Here is a 15,558-nt window from a genome sequence, read left to right as displayed (position 1 = left end):
TGTTTGCAAATACAGCAGCTTTGGTAGAACTATGGGACAATAATCCCTGTCTTTCCTCTTGAGCATTCAACTGATTTTCACTCTTTAACATTTGAATTCAAATGTAGGGTTACATTGGACATGATTTTATAATATTCACATGCTTGGATTTGTTATGGTAGTTTTTTTCTGTCTTTTTTGTCACTTTTGACAGAAATGGTGATGCTAAAACTTATTTCTGGTTGTTCAGGTGAGTAAATCTATCATGGTTTAGTTTGGTCTCTGAGTGATGCTCTTTGACTATAGACATTTCCTAACTGAGTTTTATTTTGGTTGTTAGATTGGCTTGGTTCCCTATAACTACTTGGAGCCACTGGAAGCTGAAAAGGTAAAGCTGTGTGTGAGATGTTTATACAAGTAACAATCTGTTCTGTTTGATGCAGAAAATAAAACTTCCCAATTCTTTTGAGAAGCTCAGCTGCTGTCCATTCAGAATCGGAAAGTGCAATATTCAATCCCTGCTTCTTGCTGGTTATATTTCAGGTTGTGGTAAGAGCTGTATAATCAGATTCAGTGCATCTGGGTTCAGTAATACGAACAATCAGTCTGCATCACAACCCCAAATGCTGTCTGCTTAGCAGTGCATGTGTGTGACTGTGCTGCCTTTGTGGTCTTCCTCCTTGGAAACTCTTCTCTCAGAGGGAGTGAATCTGTGGAATCCTTTACCACAGAGGGCTATCAGGTCAAGTATATTCAAGGCTGAGCCAGATTCTTAAACAGTAAGGCAATCAGGGATTATGGGGAAAAGGCAGGAAAATGGAGCTGAGAAGTATCAGATCGGCTATGATCTCATTGAATAGCAAAGCAGACTCAATGACCAAAAGGCCTCCTGTTCCTACATCTTCTGGTCTTAATGGATTTGCAAAAGCAGAAAGACCCAGGTGTCCATGTAAATAAGTCATTAAATGTAACAAGACAGGTGGAGAGTGCTGTTAATAAAGCATACAGTATTCTAGGCTTCATAAATAGGGGCGTAGAGCAGGACGGTTATGATGAACTTGTTGAAGGCACTGATTAGACCTTAGGTGCAGAATTGTTTTCAGTTCTGGGCACCATGCTATAGTAAGGATTGGACAGAGTGCAAAAGTGGTTTACGAGACTGATTCCAGGGATTAGATAATTAATGTATGAGAAGTTGGGACTGTTTTCCTTGGAGAGGAGAAGACTAAGAGGAGATCTGAAACAAGTATTCGAAATCATGATGTGTCTGGACGAGTGAATGGGGAGAAACTAGTAAATGGATCCAGAATCAATGGTTATGGGTTGAAAGTGGTTTGTAAAAGAAATAAATGTGAAGGGAGAAAACTCTCTTTTTAACGCAGTGAGTAGTTAGGGTATAGAATGCACTACCTAATGGTGTAGTGGAAACAGGCTCAATTGAGGTATTGAAGAGGGCATCAGCTGATTATTTAAATGGAAACAATGGGATGCTTACAGGAACAGGCAAGGGATTTGCAGGATTAAATCTAGGATTTTCTGATTTTTATATTTGTATAGAACTTAACTTAAAAGTGAGCTGTGTGATTTATTTTGTTAATTTAGTTTAGAAAACAATCCTATTTTGGGTAATGTACAAAGAACACAGCCCACCGCCCGCCCGCCCCAAGAGATAACATTTCTTGTGTCATTCTTGACTAGGGTGAAAAATCCCCCCCTGCTGATATTCCAGCACCACCGACCGCATCCGCTCCGGAAAGACCAGCCATTGTTCAAGGTGAGCAGTTTCAACACGTCATCAAATAGCAGGACTGTAACTGCATCAGCTTGATGTTATAAATAGTTGTTGGAAGGTATGGAACTTGCATATTGCTGATAGACACATTTATCTAGCTTTTTATCTTGCATTCATCAGGATATTTTGCAAGAATACAAATTCAAGGTAGACTCAGATTCTTGCCACACAGAATGCACCCATTCATGCTCCTTGACAGTTAACAACCAGATTTTGTAAAATTTTAAACCTGGCAGGTTGATCTGATTGATCAGTGCATTGCTCTGAGAAATGAACCAGCCAAAGGCTGTCACCTGTTTTGTTGAGTTGAAATGGGTACAGTGTGCGTAAGTTTCCTTCCTAGCTGCTTATCTATTAATATATGTAGTTTCCAGTATTCTCAAGTGTACCACACTGTGAACCCAGTTGTCAATTGGGCAACACCTTTACCAATCAGCAGCCTCCTCTCATGTGGTATAAATGTTGGTTTACCCCTTAATTTGTATTCTTGCAAAATGTCCTGATCAGTACAAGATGAAAAACTTCAACAAAATGTCTTTTTTTTAAGCAGTAATAAGTTAAAGACTTAACAAATCATACGAAATGTGAAGAACAAAATGGCCAAAAGTCTCTAAGGAATTAAATCTGTGAGGTTCAGTGCATTCTAACAATGACTTACAGCACTGTGTGGATACAGCTTTCAGCCTTATTGTAGTGGAAATGTGTTGAATGTATGCCAGGCCAGCTCTCATCCATTGGAGCTGAGAAATACCTCGCAACATTCCAAGTGAAATTGGACAAATACCTGATGCAAAACTATTTGCATTTTATAGCTGATTCAAGGAAATAGATGGCTGCTGTCCTGTTGGCTGATGATGAAGCAGAATTGGTTATGGCCATCGATGAGTAAAGCCTAGAGTGCACTAAACTTTGAGTGACCTGGCAATGAGTAATCACAATTGAGAAAATAATGTATTTAATTTAAAACATCGGGTGCACTGATAGGAGTTAAATTTACAGAAATGAATTTGTTCATCTTTCAGATGAGAATGTACACACCAATACAAGCCAGCAGGTGACAGAATCTTCAAAAAAGGTACAGGTAAAGGGGATGTTAGGGATTATGGAAAATACAGAACAAGTCATTCATTTATTTTATAACCTTACTATAATTCTTAAAGTACTTCATGCACAACAGAAGCCATAGTGTGTTATGTAGCAAAGGTTATAATCATTGTCTGGACTAGAAAAAACAACTTATAGTTAAGAGAGAAATGGTACTTGGTGTTGTTATGAAGGTACAAGTTAGGAACAGAAGAAGGCCATTCAGCCCTTCAAGCCTGCTCCATCTTTTAATAAGATCTGATTGTAACCTCAAGACCACATTTCCGGCTACCCCGATAACCCTTTGCTTATAATAACTAACTATCTCTGCCATAAAAATATTAAAGACTTCGCATCCTTTTAAGGAATAGAGTTCCAAACACTGTCAATCCTCCGTGAGAACTTTTTTGTCCCATCTTTATCTTAAGTAGGTGAACCATTTATTTTTAGTATCAGTCCCCATATCTAGATTCTCCCACAAGGGGAAAACATCCTTTCTATATTGACCCTGTCAGGTCTATCGAGAATTTTATGTCTCAGTCCAGCTCTTTCTCTTCTAAACCCCAGTGGATACAAGCCTAGCCTGTCCAACATTTTCCTGGAAGACAAGCTGACAGTTCCAAGTGTACGTCAAACAAACATCTATAGTATTTACATCCTTCCTAAAATAAAAATGAGATCATTAATTTGCACAGTGTTCCAGATGTAATCTCACCAGTGCCCTGTAAAAATGAAGTGTAATCTCCCTACTTTTGTATTCTGTGATTTTTGTTCTGAGGAGGAATGCTGGCCATGATACAAGGAAGAACTGCCGCTTTTCTTTCTATAGAGCAGTGGGACTTGAATACATATGAACTAATGAAATGCACAGTCAGAGCCTTGTTTCAATATTGTAACTGAAGGCAAACATCTCCAAACTAGCACTCTGTAATTTGTTATCCTGGAGTAGCTCAGATTATGCACTGAAGTTCCAGAGTGAGACTTCAACTTAAATCTACTACTGTAAAATTGCTACCAATTACATCTGCACAATGACAAATACAAAAGTTGAATCTTAATTTCACACTGGTATAACGATGTGGCAATTTCTTTGAAAATTGCAAGTAGGGTTTCTCATGCTTTTGAGAAGCAAAAAGAGTGCTCATTTCATACGTATCTGAATCATTTCACAGATCCTTACGCTCTGAAAATATTAATATATAAAGAGGATTATGCATGCTGTAAAGGGAAAATGGTTTTATTTTGATCTGAATTTTTCTTAAAACCTATATGTGCTTGTGGTGGGGTGTGGTTAACAGGATGCTCTCTCATTTTCTGTCTAAAGTGGTCATGTGACAGCTGCTTGCGTCATGGAAGTCCTGGTAGTGAAGATTTTCCCATGGTCCAGTTAGGAAAGGCGTGTGACCCAGTGATGATCAAGCAATGCTGAAGCAAAATATTGCAGATGCTGGGTATCAGTCATAAAGGCAGGAAACGTTAGAAATACTCAGTTGGTCAAGCAACGACTGTGGAGAGGAAGAGAGTTAACTGTTTCAGCATTGTGCTGTTTTATCAACATTTTGATGAGTGCAGCTCATGACTTTCTTTTCAATGAGCTTAACTGAATTTCTTCAACAATAATTTTCTTGACAAGTCCAGGTTCAGCTGTCCTAATTTTGGGACAAATCCCCCAATACTAGTGAGGAGAATTTTGTAGGTTCAGCAAGGCCTTTGTTGTTTTTTTGGTGCCTTGGTCAATACTAGGCTATTTTTATTCTTCAACTTTTCTGCAGTATTTTGAGACATCTGAGTGACTTGCCTGGTTATTGCAGAGGACAGATAAGAATCAGCCACATTAACTTGAGACTGAAGTCACACGTAGGCCAGATTGGGTAAGGCTGGCCCTTGTTATACATGCTTTATCTCAATTGTGGAATAACACTAGATGAAGAAATGCAATTATTCTTAGAAATCAGTGAGGACACGACTTTCTGTAGTAATCCTGCTGATTTTTCTGACTTGTGTAATCTAAAATGTCACCAATCTGCAATTTTCATCCTTGTGAAACAGAACAAAGATCACTCGGTGCCTGTACCTTCCATTGTTAAAGTGCACTTCAAGTACACAGTAGCTATACGTGTGAAACCAGGGCTGTCACATAATGAGCTGTTGGCTGTTATCAGTAAGAAGTTTCAAATACCTGAGGAAAGACTTGGATTAAGGTATGAGTGATATTTTATATTTTTAACGCTGTCATAAAAATGCTTTATTTTCACATTGAATTCATTATTTATTTAATTTTTGCACTTGTCAGTTGAAATATTATAACTTATTCAGGTTTGACACTGCTGAGAAGCAAAGCAAAACATTTCTACACTAGTGTGCCCAACTCTGATCTTCCCCAGCACCGACACCACATTCACACTCTAAACCACTTGGTAACTTGAGCAGCACTGTCAATTAATTTCAAGATTGATTTGCACTATCGATGCCTATCTGAAATTGCATTGAGCATGTCCAAGCCATTTCAGCTTAATTATTATAGTAAAGAAAAGAAAGAATTGTTTGGTTTCAAATCCAGAGGTGAAAGGACAGTGTACTCATTCACTGCATAACCAAAGAACCAAAACAAACTGCATTTAACCTAAACTTACTTATAGTGAACAACATTTAACACGTTAAAAAGATACATCCATCAAATTAATAACTTCTTACAGTAGTTTGAGAGTTGTTTGTATCCTGACATGATTTACTATTGGGTACCTTTTCTTACACAAGCAATTTGAACTTGAATCATTTATTGGTAAGTTTCTGCAAGTGCTCCTGATCCACCATTGCTTTTGTTTGAATTTAATCTATTTTTCGAATCAACTTGTTCAGAAGTGTTATTATATACCTCTGGAGCAGGTGGGATTTGAACCTGGGTCACCCAGTTCATGGGTAGGGACACGAGCAGTGCACCACACAAGGTCCCAATGTTACTTCACCTAAGATGCAGCAGGAGGAATATGCATAATCAAAATCATGCTTCTGGTGAAATTATGATAGCAAAGTGGAAGCAACTTGAAGTAAGTTCTCAGCTATTGCCGATGTCAATATTGTTCAAAGCTTACGAAGAGATATGGATTTTTTTTCTGGGATGTGGAGGTCGGGCAAAAGTAGAGGCAGTAAAGATCACTGAAAAGAGGGCTAACTCTAAACAATTACTGACCATGAAATGAGTCTGAAATATCAGTAAATATTGGTACAGTATTGTACATAGAGAATGTTATCATGGTCAGTTTTGTGACTCTTTCATTGTGAAAATATGCTGCTCCCTTACATAGTTCATGTTAAGTCTATGAATCTTTTTTCAAAACAGCCCATCACATTTCTATTGCATGAAGATTAAAGACTGAAGACAAAATGATGCCAACTGTTAGTCACCATGCAATGAAAATTATGTAAAATGCTAATCTATTACGAAGAACAAGCCTTTTTAATTTGTTCATGGGATGTGGGCATTTCTGGCTAGGCCAGCATTTATTGCCCATCTCTAATTGTCCAGAAAGTAGTTAAGTGTCAACCATATTACTTTGGGTCTGAAGTCACATGTAGGCTAGACTGAGTAAGGATGGCTGATCCCCTTTCAGAAGGGACATAAGTGAACCACATGGGTTTTTATAACAACTGGCAGTTGTTATTTACGTGTTTTCCACTACGCTGGTTACACAATGGAATGGCCCACTCCTATTCCAGATCAATTTTATAAACATGTGTATAACACAAAAGCATCAACATAATTGCTGATTCGGGTGATCTAACTTACTTTTTTTCTTGGATTATTCATTTACATTGCTGGTCAGTCAAAATAATATTTTGAAGGGCACTTTCAGTGCTTTTTATCAGATATTTAGGTAATATAGTTTATAACAGTGTGCACCTGAATTTTCACTGGTTCCACATGAAGAACTCAAAGCCCACTAAAAGGCATCTCCTGTTTGGCTTGGACAGTAATCACTGTCCTGCTGCTGCCTCTGTTATTAATTAGCACTGGCTTGTAACAGCTTGATGATTTAGATTGAACACTCCAATTAGGTATTAAAGCAAATTACTTGATTTTGAACTGTTGGTCATAATTTGGTAAGCATGTCAATCACTGTTTCATAAAGTTCCACATACTATTAATAATGGTTCTTTAACCTATTTTTTTGAATGCAATTGCTTACTTTTATTATTTTTAGTCTTTGACAAAATTTCCAATACCTATAAAAGCTGAAGAACATCAGGATACTAAAATTAGGACGAAGGAGTTCTTGTGGTATAGTGGTAATGACCCTGCCTCTGTACCAGGAGACCCAGGTACAAGTCTCACCTGGGTCCAGAGGTATGTAATAACATCTCTAAACAGGTCGATGAGAAAATATCTACCAATATTGGGATTAAGTTAACCATATACCCTACTTAAGAGGAGAGATATACAGATATGTTTAATCCCTTTGGGTGAAGTTGGGGTTGCATGTAGGACAAATCTGTTGCCTGCTTTCATGAATGAAATGAAAAGAAATGTGCTTTCCATCTTGAATGACTGTTCCCCTTTCAGTTACAAGTCACAAGACAGTGGGGAGCTCATTCCCATTACCAGTGAAGTGAAAATGAAGAGTGCATGGACTGAAGTCAGAAATCAGCGTTTGACCATTTGGTGCAAGTTTCTGAAGGTAAAGAGGTGTTTATTCATATCCTAAATATTTAGTGCTTATTATATTGACTGATGCTATTTTTCTCAAGCTTGTGACTATTTTTAAATGAATGCATCTTTCCACAACAGGTGGTGGCACTGTATGATTATGAGGTCTCTGTGCCTGCTGATCTGGGCTTTCATGAAGGAGACATCATCCAAGTCTTAGCACACGGTGAGAATCACAAGATTTCAATACTAATTATTTAATGTTCTTAACCACACGTTTTTCATAACCTTTTAGTTGGTGATCCTTCTAATGCTTCTTTCAGAATATAAATGCAGCAGTCTTTTATATCATGAAAACGTATAAACTCAAATGTACTCGCAATTTAATTCCATCTGTCATCTTTAGCCGTTACACCCATTTTCTTATTATCCCCTTGTATGTTGGGGTTTCACAACTTTTGCCTCAGGTAAGTGCCACAAGTACATCTACCAGTTCCCTCTAGGTCCATTTCCAAGATTTTGATGTACAAACTAAGCAGAAGTAAAGAAGGCATATAGTGTGTTGGCTTTCATTGGCAAGGGAATTGAGTTTAAGAGCCGTGAGGTTATGCTGCAGCTCTATGAAACTCTGGTTAGACCACACTTGGAATATTGTGTTCAGTTCTGGTCACCTCATTATAGGAAAGATGTGGAAGCTTTAGAGAGGGTGCAGAGGACCTTTACCAGGATGCTGCTTGGACTGGAGGGCAGATCTTATGGGGAAAGGTTGCGGGAGCTAGGGCTTTTTTCATTGGAGTGAAGAAGGATGAGAGATGACTTGACAGAAGTGTACAAGATGATGAGAGGCATAGATAGAGTGGATAGTCAGAGACTTTTTCCCAGGATGGAAATTACTATTACAAGGGGACATAATTTTAAGGTGATTGGAGGAAGATATAGGGGAGATGTCAGAGGTAGGTTCTTCACACAGTGGTGTGTGTGTGGAATGCGCTGCCAGCAGTGGTAGTGGGGTCAGATACTTTAGAGACTTTGAAGCGACTCTTGGATAGGCACATAGAGGATAATAAAATGTAGGGTATGCAGGGTAGATTGATTTTAGTAGGATAATAGGTCGGCACAACATCGTGGGCTGAAGGGCCTGTACTGGGCTGTACTGATCTTTGTTCTAGAAGTGGATCCAGAACTGAATCTTATAAAACATTCCTCCCCAATCTGGGAGAAAAAAACTGCCCTAAAATCCTGTTCTTTTGTCTCTTCCACCTGACCTTTAATTCTGTTTTAATTATCTTGCTTCATCTCTATCTTCCCTTATGATCCTAAAATCAATCCTATTAAGACACAGTGCTTTGTCTTTCTTTAGCCTAACTAACTTACCTAAACTGTCCATTATAATATCAATCATTTTACACTCAGCCACTTCAGAATTCACCTCAAATTATACGCTTTTTTACTAAAGACTGGCCAAAGTGTTATTTAATTATCAGTCATTTATTGCAGACTTCAGTGGATAATTTTGTCCTCTAATTTTTTTTATATACTGAGGCATTTTATTATTGCCTTTGTTTCTTTTCAAAAAAAAGTTCCTTCAACACACTTCTTTTCACCAATGGGAGCCTAAAATTTGTGTTTTAACTTTTGAAAAGGAACAAACATGCACAATTGTTAATGTATACATCTACTTTGTGAAAAATTTAGCAAAAATAGGCAAATCGAAGGTTCATTCTGAAATTATGAACTTATGAAATTCTAAAATTTATATATATTGCTAGTCACAAATGTACTTGACTTTCAAGTCAGAAAAATAGGAATCTCTCCAGTCTCATTTCAGAATTGTATTTAAACATGCCTTCATGACTTTGCTTTCTTTCCACAGTAAACAACAACTGGCTGGAAGGACAATGCAATGGAAATACTGGCATCTTCCCAGCAAATTTTGTTAAAGAATTAAGCATGGCTGATATGAAGAATTCAGGAATGTAAAAGAAATTTACTGTGTGCTGATTTCTGAAATGGTCCTTTTTCTCCTCTGGTGTTACTAGAATGACTGTCTACAGATGAGGTGTTTCAATGCTTTGGATTTTTAAAATTGTTTTATCTAAACACCGGTTTGTGCCTGGGTTCATGACTGCTATCAAAAATAGATTAAGAAAAAGCTATTTTCTCTCAGGCCGTGTTTCAAGGCAATGTCCCAATATTTGCGCCACTCAAAATTGCACTGATATACAGTGTAGACTTTCTTGGACAACAACATTTTAACTGCTGGAAACATCCTGCTTTCCCAAAACTATTGTTTTGAATGCCTTTTGGTTAATGTCTTAATTATGAACAAGGTACCTTTGTCCAATTATTTGATTGCTCCACCGATCATTTTCTCAGGTGACTAAGGTTATCTATCAACAATTTTTACTTTGGATGAATCAAAGCAAATTCCAAAATATTACACACTATATCTTCAGTACCTTAAATAAATTTAAAGTTAAAAAATTCATAGGGGATCAGATTAATTGTTTTACTTCTCACTCACCAGTGTTCAATTGCTATATTTCTGTTTTTTTTTTAAAAAAAAAGACATTTTTACAGCATCACCTACCCTGACCTTTAAATGACTGACTTCATTTTGGCTATTTGCCAAGACAGATTACTGTGACTGAAATTTCTATTGGAGAAATCCTACAATTACACAGCTTTTCTGTTAGCTAGGATAAATAACAAAGCATATAGACACTGCAGGCCTGAACTGTAGATTCTTATGCATTCTATTTATTGTCAGGTCCATGTAGGTATTGGATAGTACACATTTTAAACAACTGTAGTCTCTCAATGTCCAGCTCAAGAAGAGGGAATAAATTGGCTGCTGGAAAGTCACCTGACTTTTGTAATCACTAGATTATTCAAACTTCTTGAAATTTCCAAAGTGGATTATAACAGACTCTTCTGAACAGCAACTTTTCTGTGGAAGTCCATCCTTTCCACTGTCAAGGTTTACTCTAAAACATAAGGACAATAAACCCCAAGGACAATAAACCCCCTCTGCCTGGGTAACAAAAAAAAGTGCTTGTCACCTTTTCTCAGTGAACAGCTTTTATTTACCTTCTATTTTATATCAATGACTTTTTTGACATCTGATTGCAACTACTTTGTTTCCATGAAAGATATCTTCCATTATGCATTCAGGGGCACTCATCATGCAATTGAAATTACTTTGATTATGAAATCCTTTTTAATTATGAAACATTACCGGCTTTGAGGCTGCCTGCAAACTAACATCAAGAATTCAACTGCAGGAAAAAAGGCTGCATCATCCTGCCTTCTTCAAAAATGTGGCTCAAAGCCTTTTCGAAGCCTCTTTGAACCTGTTTCAAGAACTCAGTTCACATACAAAGCACCACATCTTTTACAGAACTGTTAGCACCTGTCCTTCATCCTGCTGAATAATATTTTATTTAAAAGGAACTCAATAAATTCATCTGGATTCTGACTGCAGCCATCTGATCTTAACTCCGAAGTGGGAAAGCTCCTTCCTTCACGAATGAGAGTTGGTTTTAATTTTTCAGAGGTGCACTCCTTGCTTTAATGGTTGCATTTGCTGCCACTACAAAATATATTCTGCCACAGCACTGCTAAAGAACTTGCAGATAGCTTCCTGTATCAAAGAATGGGGCCAACCATACCATTTTCAGTGTAAAAATTTCTAACAATTTCAGCACCAATAAAGTGTATTTTAAAATTTTTATTATCAATGCAACTCAATTAAAGTTAATTCCAGGTTGACGGTCTGCTTGCTGTTCCACTCTCAACACTTGGTCAATATGTTGGTGAGCCCTGACTGTGCCTCCCTTGTCAGCAAATGAGCAAGAAGGTGGTTGGATTGAGGCAGTGAGGGACTTGGAGGCTGAACTGTTAGGGAGGTAATAAATGTGGCAGTGAGGGGAATGCTGAACAGGGGGCTGGGGCAACTACAGTCATAGAATCATCCAGCATGGAAACGGACCTTTCAGTCCTACTTGTCCGTGCCAACCAGACATCCTAATCTGACTTACTCCCATTTGCCAGCATTTGGTCCACATTCCTCTAAACTCTGCCTGCCTATTCATGTACACGTCCAGATGCCTTTTCAATGTTGTAATTGCACCGACATCCTCCACCACCTCTGGCAGCTTGTTCCATACATGCGCCACCCTTTGCATGAAAAAAAGTTATCCGTCAGGTCCTTTTTAAATCGTTTCCCTGTCACCTTAAACCTATGCCCTCTTGTTTTGGATTCCCCTACCCTGGGATAAAGACCTTGGACAGTTACCCTATCCATTCCCATCATGATTTTGTAAATCTCACCCCCTCAGTCTATGATGCTCCAGATAATAAAACTCCAACCTATTTCGGCCTCTTCCTATAACTCAAACCCTCCAGTCCTGGCAACATCCTTGTAAATCTTTTGTGCACTCCCTCACGTTTAACAACATCTTTCATTTAGTAGGGAGACCGGAACTGTATGCAGTATTCCAAAAGTGGCCCAACCAACATCCTGTACAGCCACAACATGGCCTGCCAACTCCTCTACTCAATGCACTGACAATAAAGGCATGCATACCAAATGCCTTTTTTTTTTAACCACCATGTCTACCTGCACCCCCAGGTCTTTTTGTTCAGCAACACTCCACAGAGCCCTACCATTAATTGTATAAGTCCTGCCCTGTCCTGGTTTCCCTTACCAACATGCAACAGCTCACATTTATCTAAATTAAACTCCATCTGCCACTCCTCAGTCCATTGCCACATCTGATCAATGTCCTGTTGTACTCTCAGATAATCTTCTTCACTGTCCACTACACCACTTTTTTGGTGTCATCTGCAAACTTATTAACCATACCTGCTATGTTCACATTCAAATAATTTATATAAATGATGAAAAGCAGTGGACCCAGCACCGATCCTTGTGTCACATTGGTGGTCACAGGTTTCCAATCTGAAAAGCAATTCTCTAACACTACCCTCTATCTCCTACCTTCAAGTCAATTGGTTAGCTCCCCTGGATATCATTTGATTTAATCTGACTAACTAATCTGCAATGTGGAACCTTGTCAAGTGCTTTGCTGATGTCCATATAAATAACGTCTACCGCTCTGCCTTCATCAATCTTGTTTATCACTTCTTCAAAAAAAAACTCAAAGATGATGACATGATTTGCCATGCACAAAGCCCTGTTGACTATCCCTAAATCGGTCCTTGCATTTCCAAATGCATGTAGAATCCACTCCAACAACTTACCCACCAGTGATGTCAGGCTCACCGGTTTGTAGTTCCGTTTTTTCATTACCATCTTTCTGAAATAATGGCACCATGTTAGCCGACCTCCAGTCTTGTGGCACCTCCCCTGTGGTTATTGATGATACAAATATTTCAGCAAGGGGCCCAGCAATCACTTCCTTAGCTTCCCACAAAGTTCTGGTTAACATCTAATCAGATCCCAGGGATTTATCTACTTTTATACCTTTTAAAATCACCAGCACCTCCACTTCTGTAATATGAACTCCTTGCAAGACATCACTATTTCCCAAGTTCCCTAGCTTCCATGTCCTTTTCCACAGTAAATTCTGACATGAAATATTTGTTTAGTATCTCACCCATCTCCTGTGGTTCCTCACATAGATGGCCACGTTGATCTTCAAGGGGTCCTATTCTCTCCCTAGTTACTCTTTTGCACTTCATGTGGATTCTCCTTAACTCTATTTGCCAAAGCCATCTCATGTCCCGTTTTTGCCCCCCGATTTCCCTCAAGAATGCTCCTACTGCCCTTATACTCCTCTATGGATTTCTCCTCTGAACTGCCTCCAGTACTAAATCTTTTCTCAAGTAAGGACATCAAAACTGGACATAATATTCCAAATGTGGTCTCACCAATGCCTTATATAATTGCAACATGTCCTGACTTTTTTTTAATCCAGTTCTTTTACAATAAGTGCTAGGATTCCATTCACCTTTATTACATGCTGCACCTCTATACCCACTTTGTGAATTATGCACAAAGATGCCTAGATCCCTCTGCACTGACACACTTTGAATGTGCTTCCCATTTAAGTAATAAATTTTTTTTTTATTTTTCTGAAAAAAAATGGGACAACCTTGCACTTATCCACATTAAACTTCATTTGCCAGATTCTGGTCCATTCTCCTAGTCTGTCAATATCCACCTGTAAACTCCCTCTCAATCACAGCCTGTTTTTCCACCGATTTTACTGTCATCCACAAACTTTGCTATGTTACACTGTCCCTTACATGGATTGTAAACGGTTGAGGTCTGAGAACCGAACACCGTGGCTCCCTACCAGTTACAGTTCACCATCCAGAGAAGGATCCATTTATCCTGACACTGCTTTTTATTAGTCAGCCAATCCTCTACCCTTAACCCCCTGGAATCTAACCTTCCGGATCAGTCTTCCATGCAGCTTGTCAACTGCCTTCTGGAAGTCTAGATATACCACATGCACTGGATCCCCATTATGTGCCTATAGACAATTAGTGCAGATCTCTGGCTGGAGAAACACATGGGATAACATTAACGGCACAATGGAGTAGGACAGGAATTTTTTAATTACATCCTTCCTGGCTCAATGTATGTGATTGACACAACAGTAGATCTTTACAAGGTGAACACAGTAGAAATAACACTCCTTGCCTACACCTATGAATGTCTGTTGCTGGTGACTTTTAAATTAACCACACACTTAAGGTGCATATACTACATATGCAAGCCTCATTTAAAAGCATTACATTGTCAGAGACAGAGGGGAAGCAGAATTGCTGGGGAGGGAATGATGTCAGTTTACATCTGTCCATAACATTTTTAAAAAAAAAAAAATCAGGTTGTGCGTGTCAATGTCTAAGCCAGAATTTATTGTTCATCCATTGTTAATTGTTCAGAAGGTGGTGATGAGCTATTGATACTAAATGACTAGGATATTAACACCATGGGAAGTACATTTATATACAGTTAAATAGTATTTATCAGACATGTCAAGACAATTTGTCATGAAATTCCAAGCTCCTGAGATGGAAAATATGAGTTGTGACTCATACCTACAAGTCTCTCTGCTCCTGCATCCTGCACCAGTTCTAGAATTTTATTCTTGACTTTATATTCCCTTATTTGATAACACCCCTAAGTACTTTGAAACATTTTATTAATGTTGCTTGAATTTTCTCCTATTCATTAATATAACCACAAAAGATATATGTATAAATAAAAAATATATTAATACATATAAATATATATAAATATACATACATACACAATTTTGAGATATGGAATTAGATCAGTTCTTTCAAGGCCTTTCTTTTTTGGAAAGGTTGAAGTCATTTGGACAGTGACTTTAATACATTATTTCTAAGAAGACATATGGCTGAAGTCAAGATCTTGGGAAAACACTGCAGTATTAATGGATAAAATGTTCAGTGTAGAGTTTATGACAGGAGAAGCACATCAAGGCGATCAGCTTAATTTTGACTTCAGAACAGATGGCTCATGGAAACATAGAAAATAGGAGCAGGAATAGGCTCCCCATTCAATATGATCATGGCTGATCATCTAACTCAGTGCCCTGTTACCACTTTCTCCCCAAAACAGCTGATCTCTTTAACCCGAAGAACTATATATGTCTCCTTGAAAACACTCCAGCTTTTGGCCTCAGCCACTTTAGTGGCAGAGAATTCCACAGGCTTGTCTCTCTTAGGTTAAGAAATTTCTCATCTTCAAGGTCTCAGTACCAAAAATATCCCAGAATTCAGTACCGAGGAGACAGTTTATCCCTCAGGAGAGCCAAAGTTTCCAGTCTAGTTCAGAATCAGTAACATTAGCTGAAAGGGTTTCTGGTTTGCAGAGCTTCCAAGCCGAAAGAACTTGCATAGAAATCTTCAAGTTGTCAGAACTTAAAAGATTTAGGCCATCAGATTTGAGATTCATATCTGCAGACTCAAAGCAACTGTAAAGCTGTCTCCACAGTCCAAGAAATAAAAACTGGCAGAAGTCAGTGAAGTAAAAATTTTAATATGAGACAGGAATGCC

General features: G+C 38.3%; 1 protein-coding gene across 2 annotated transcripts in view; it reads left to right on the top strand.

Annotated features, from left to right (window-relative positions):
- The window catches only part of ncf2 (neutrophil cytosolic factor 2), a 30,348-nt gene extending 19,118 nt beyond the window's left edge, over window positions 1–11,230 (top strand). The window contains exons 9-16 of one of the 2 annotated variants that reach the window (XM_048602312.1): window positions 320–367; window positions 523–528; window positions 1,678–1,753; window positions 2,794–2,846; window positions 4,904–5,055; window positions 7,416–7,530; window positions 7,641–7,725; window positions 9,373–11,230. In XM_048602312.1, the coding sequence (XP_048458269.1) occupies window positions 320–367; window positions 523–528; window positions 1,678–1,753; window positions 2,794–2,846; window positions 4,904–5,055; window positions 7,416–7,530; window positions 7,641–7,725; window positions 9,373–9,479 (642 nt within the window). In that variant the 3' untranslated portion in view covers window positions 9,480–11,230. The remainder of the gene's footprint in view (window positions 1–319; window positions 368–522; window positions 529–1,677; window positions 1,754–2,793; window positions 2,847–4,903; window positions 5,056–7,415; window positions 7,531–7,640; window positions 7,726–9,372) is intronic. The other variant, XM_020527632.2, reaches the window with a different exon arrangement.
- Window positions 11,231–15,558: the final 4,328 nt, after the last annotated feature.

This window comes from Rhincodon typus, chromosome 10, assembly GCF_021869965.1.
Source record: "Rhincodon typus isolate 14 chromosome 10, sRhiTyp1.1, whole genome shotgun sequence".
In the NCBI taxonomy this organism is placed as follows: Eukaryota; Metazoa; Chordata; class Chondrichthyes; order Orectolobiformes; family Rhincodontidae; genus Rhincodon; species Rhincodon typus.
The sequence above is the reverse complement of the archived record's forward strand: the minus strand, read 5'-3'. Positions and strand labels throughout refer to the sequence as shown.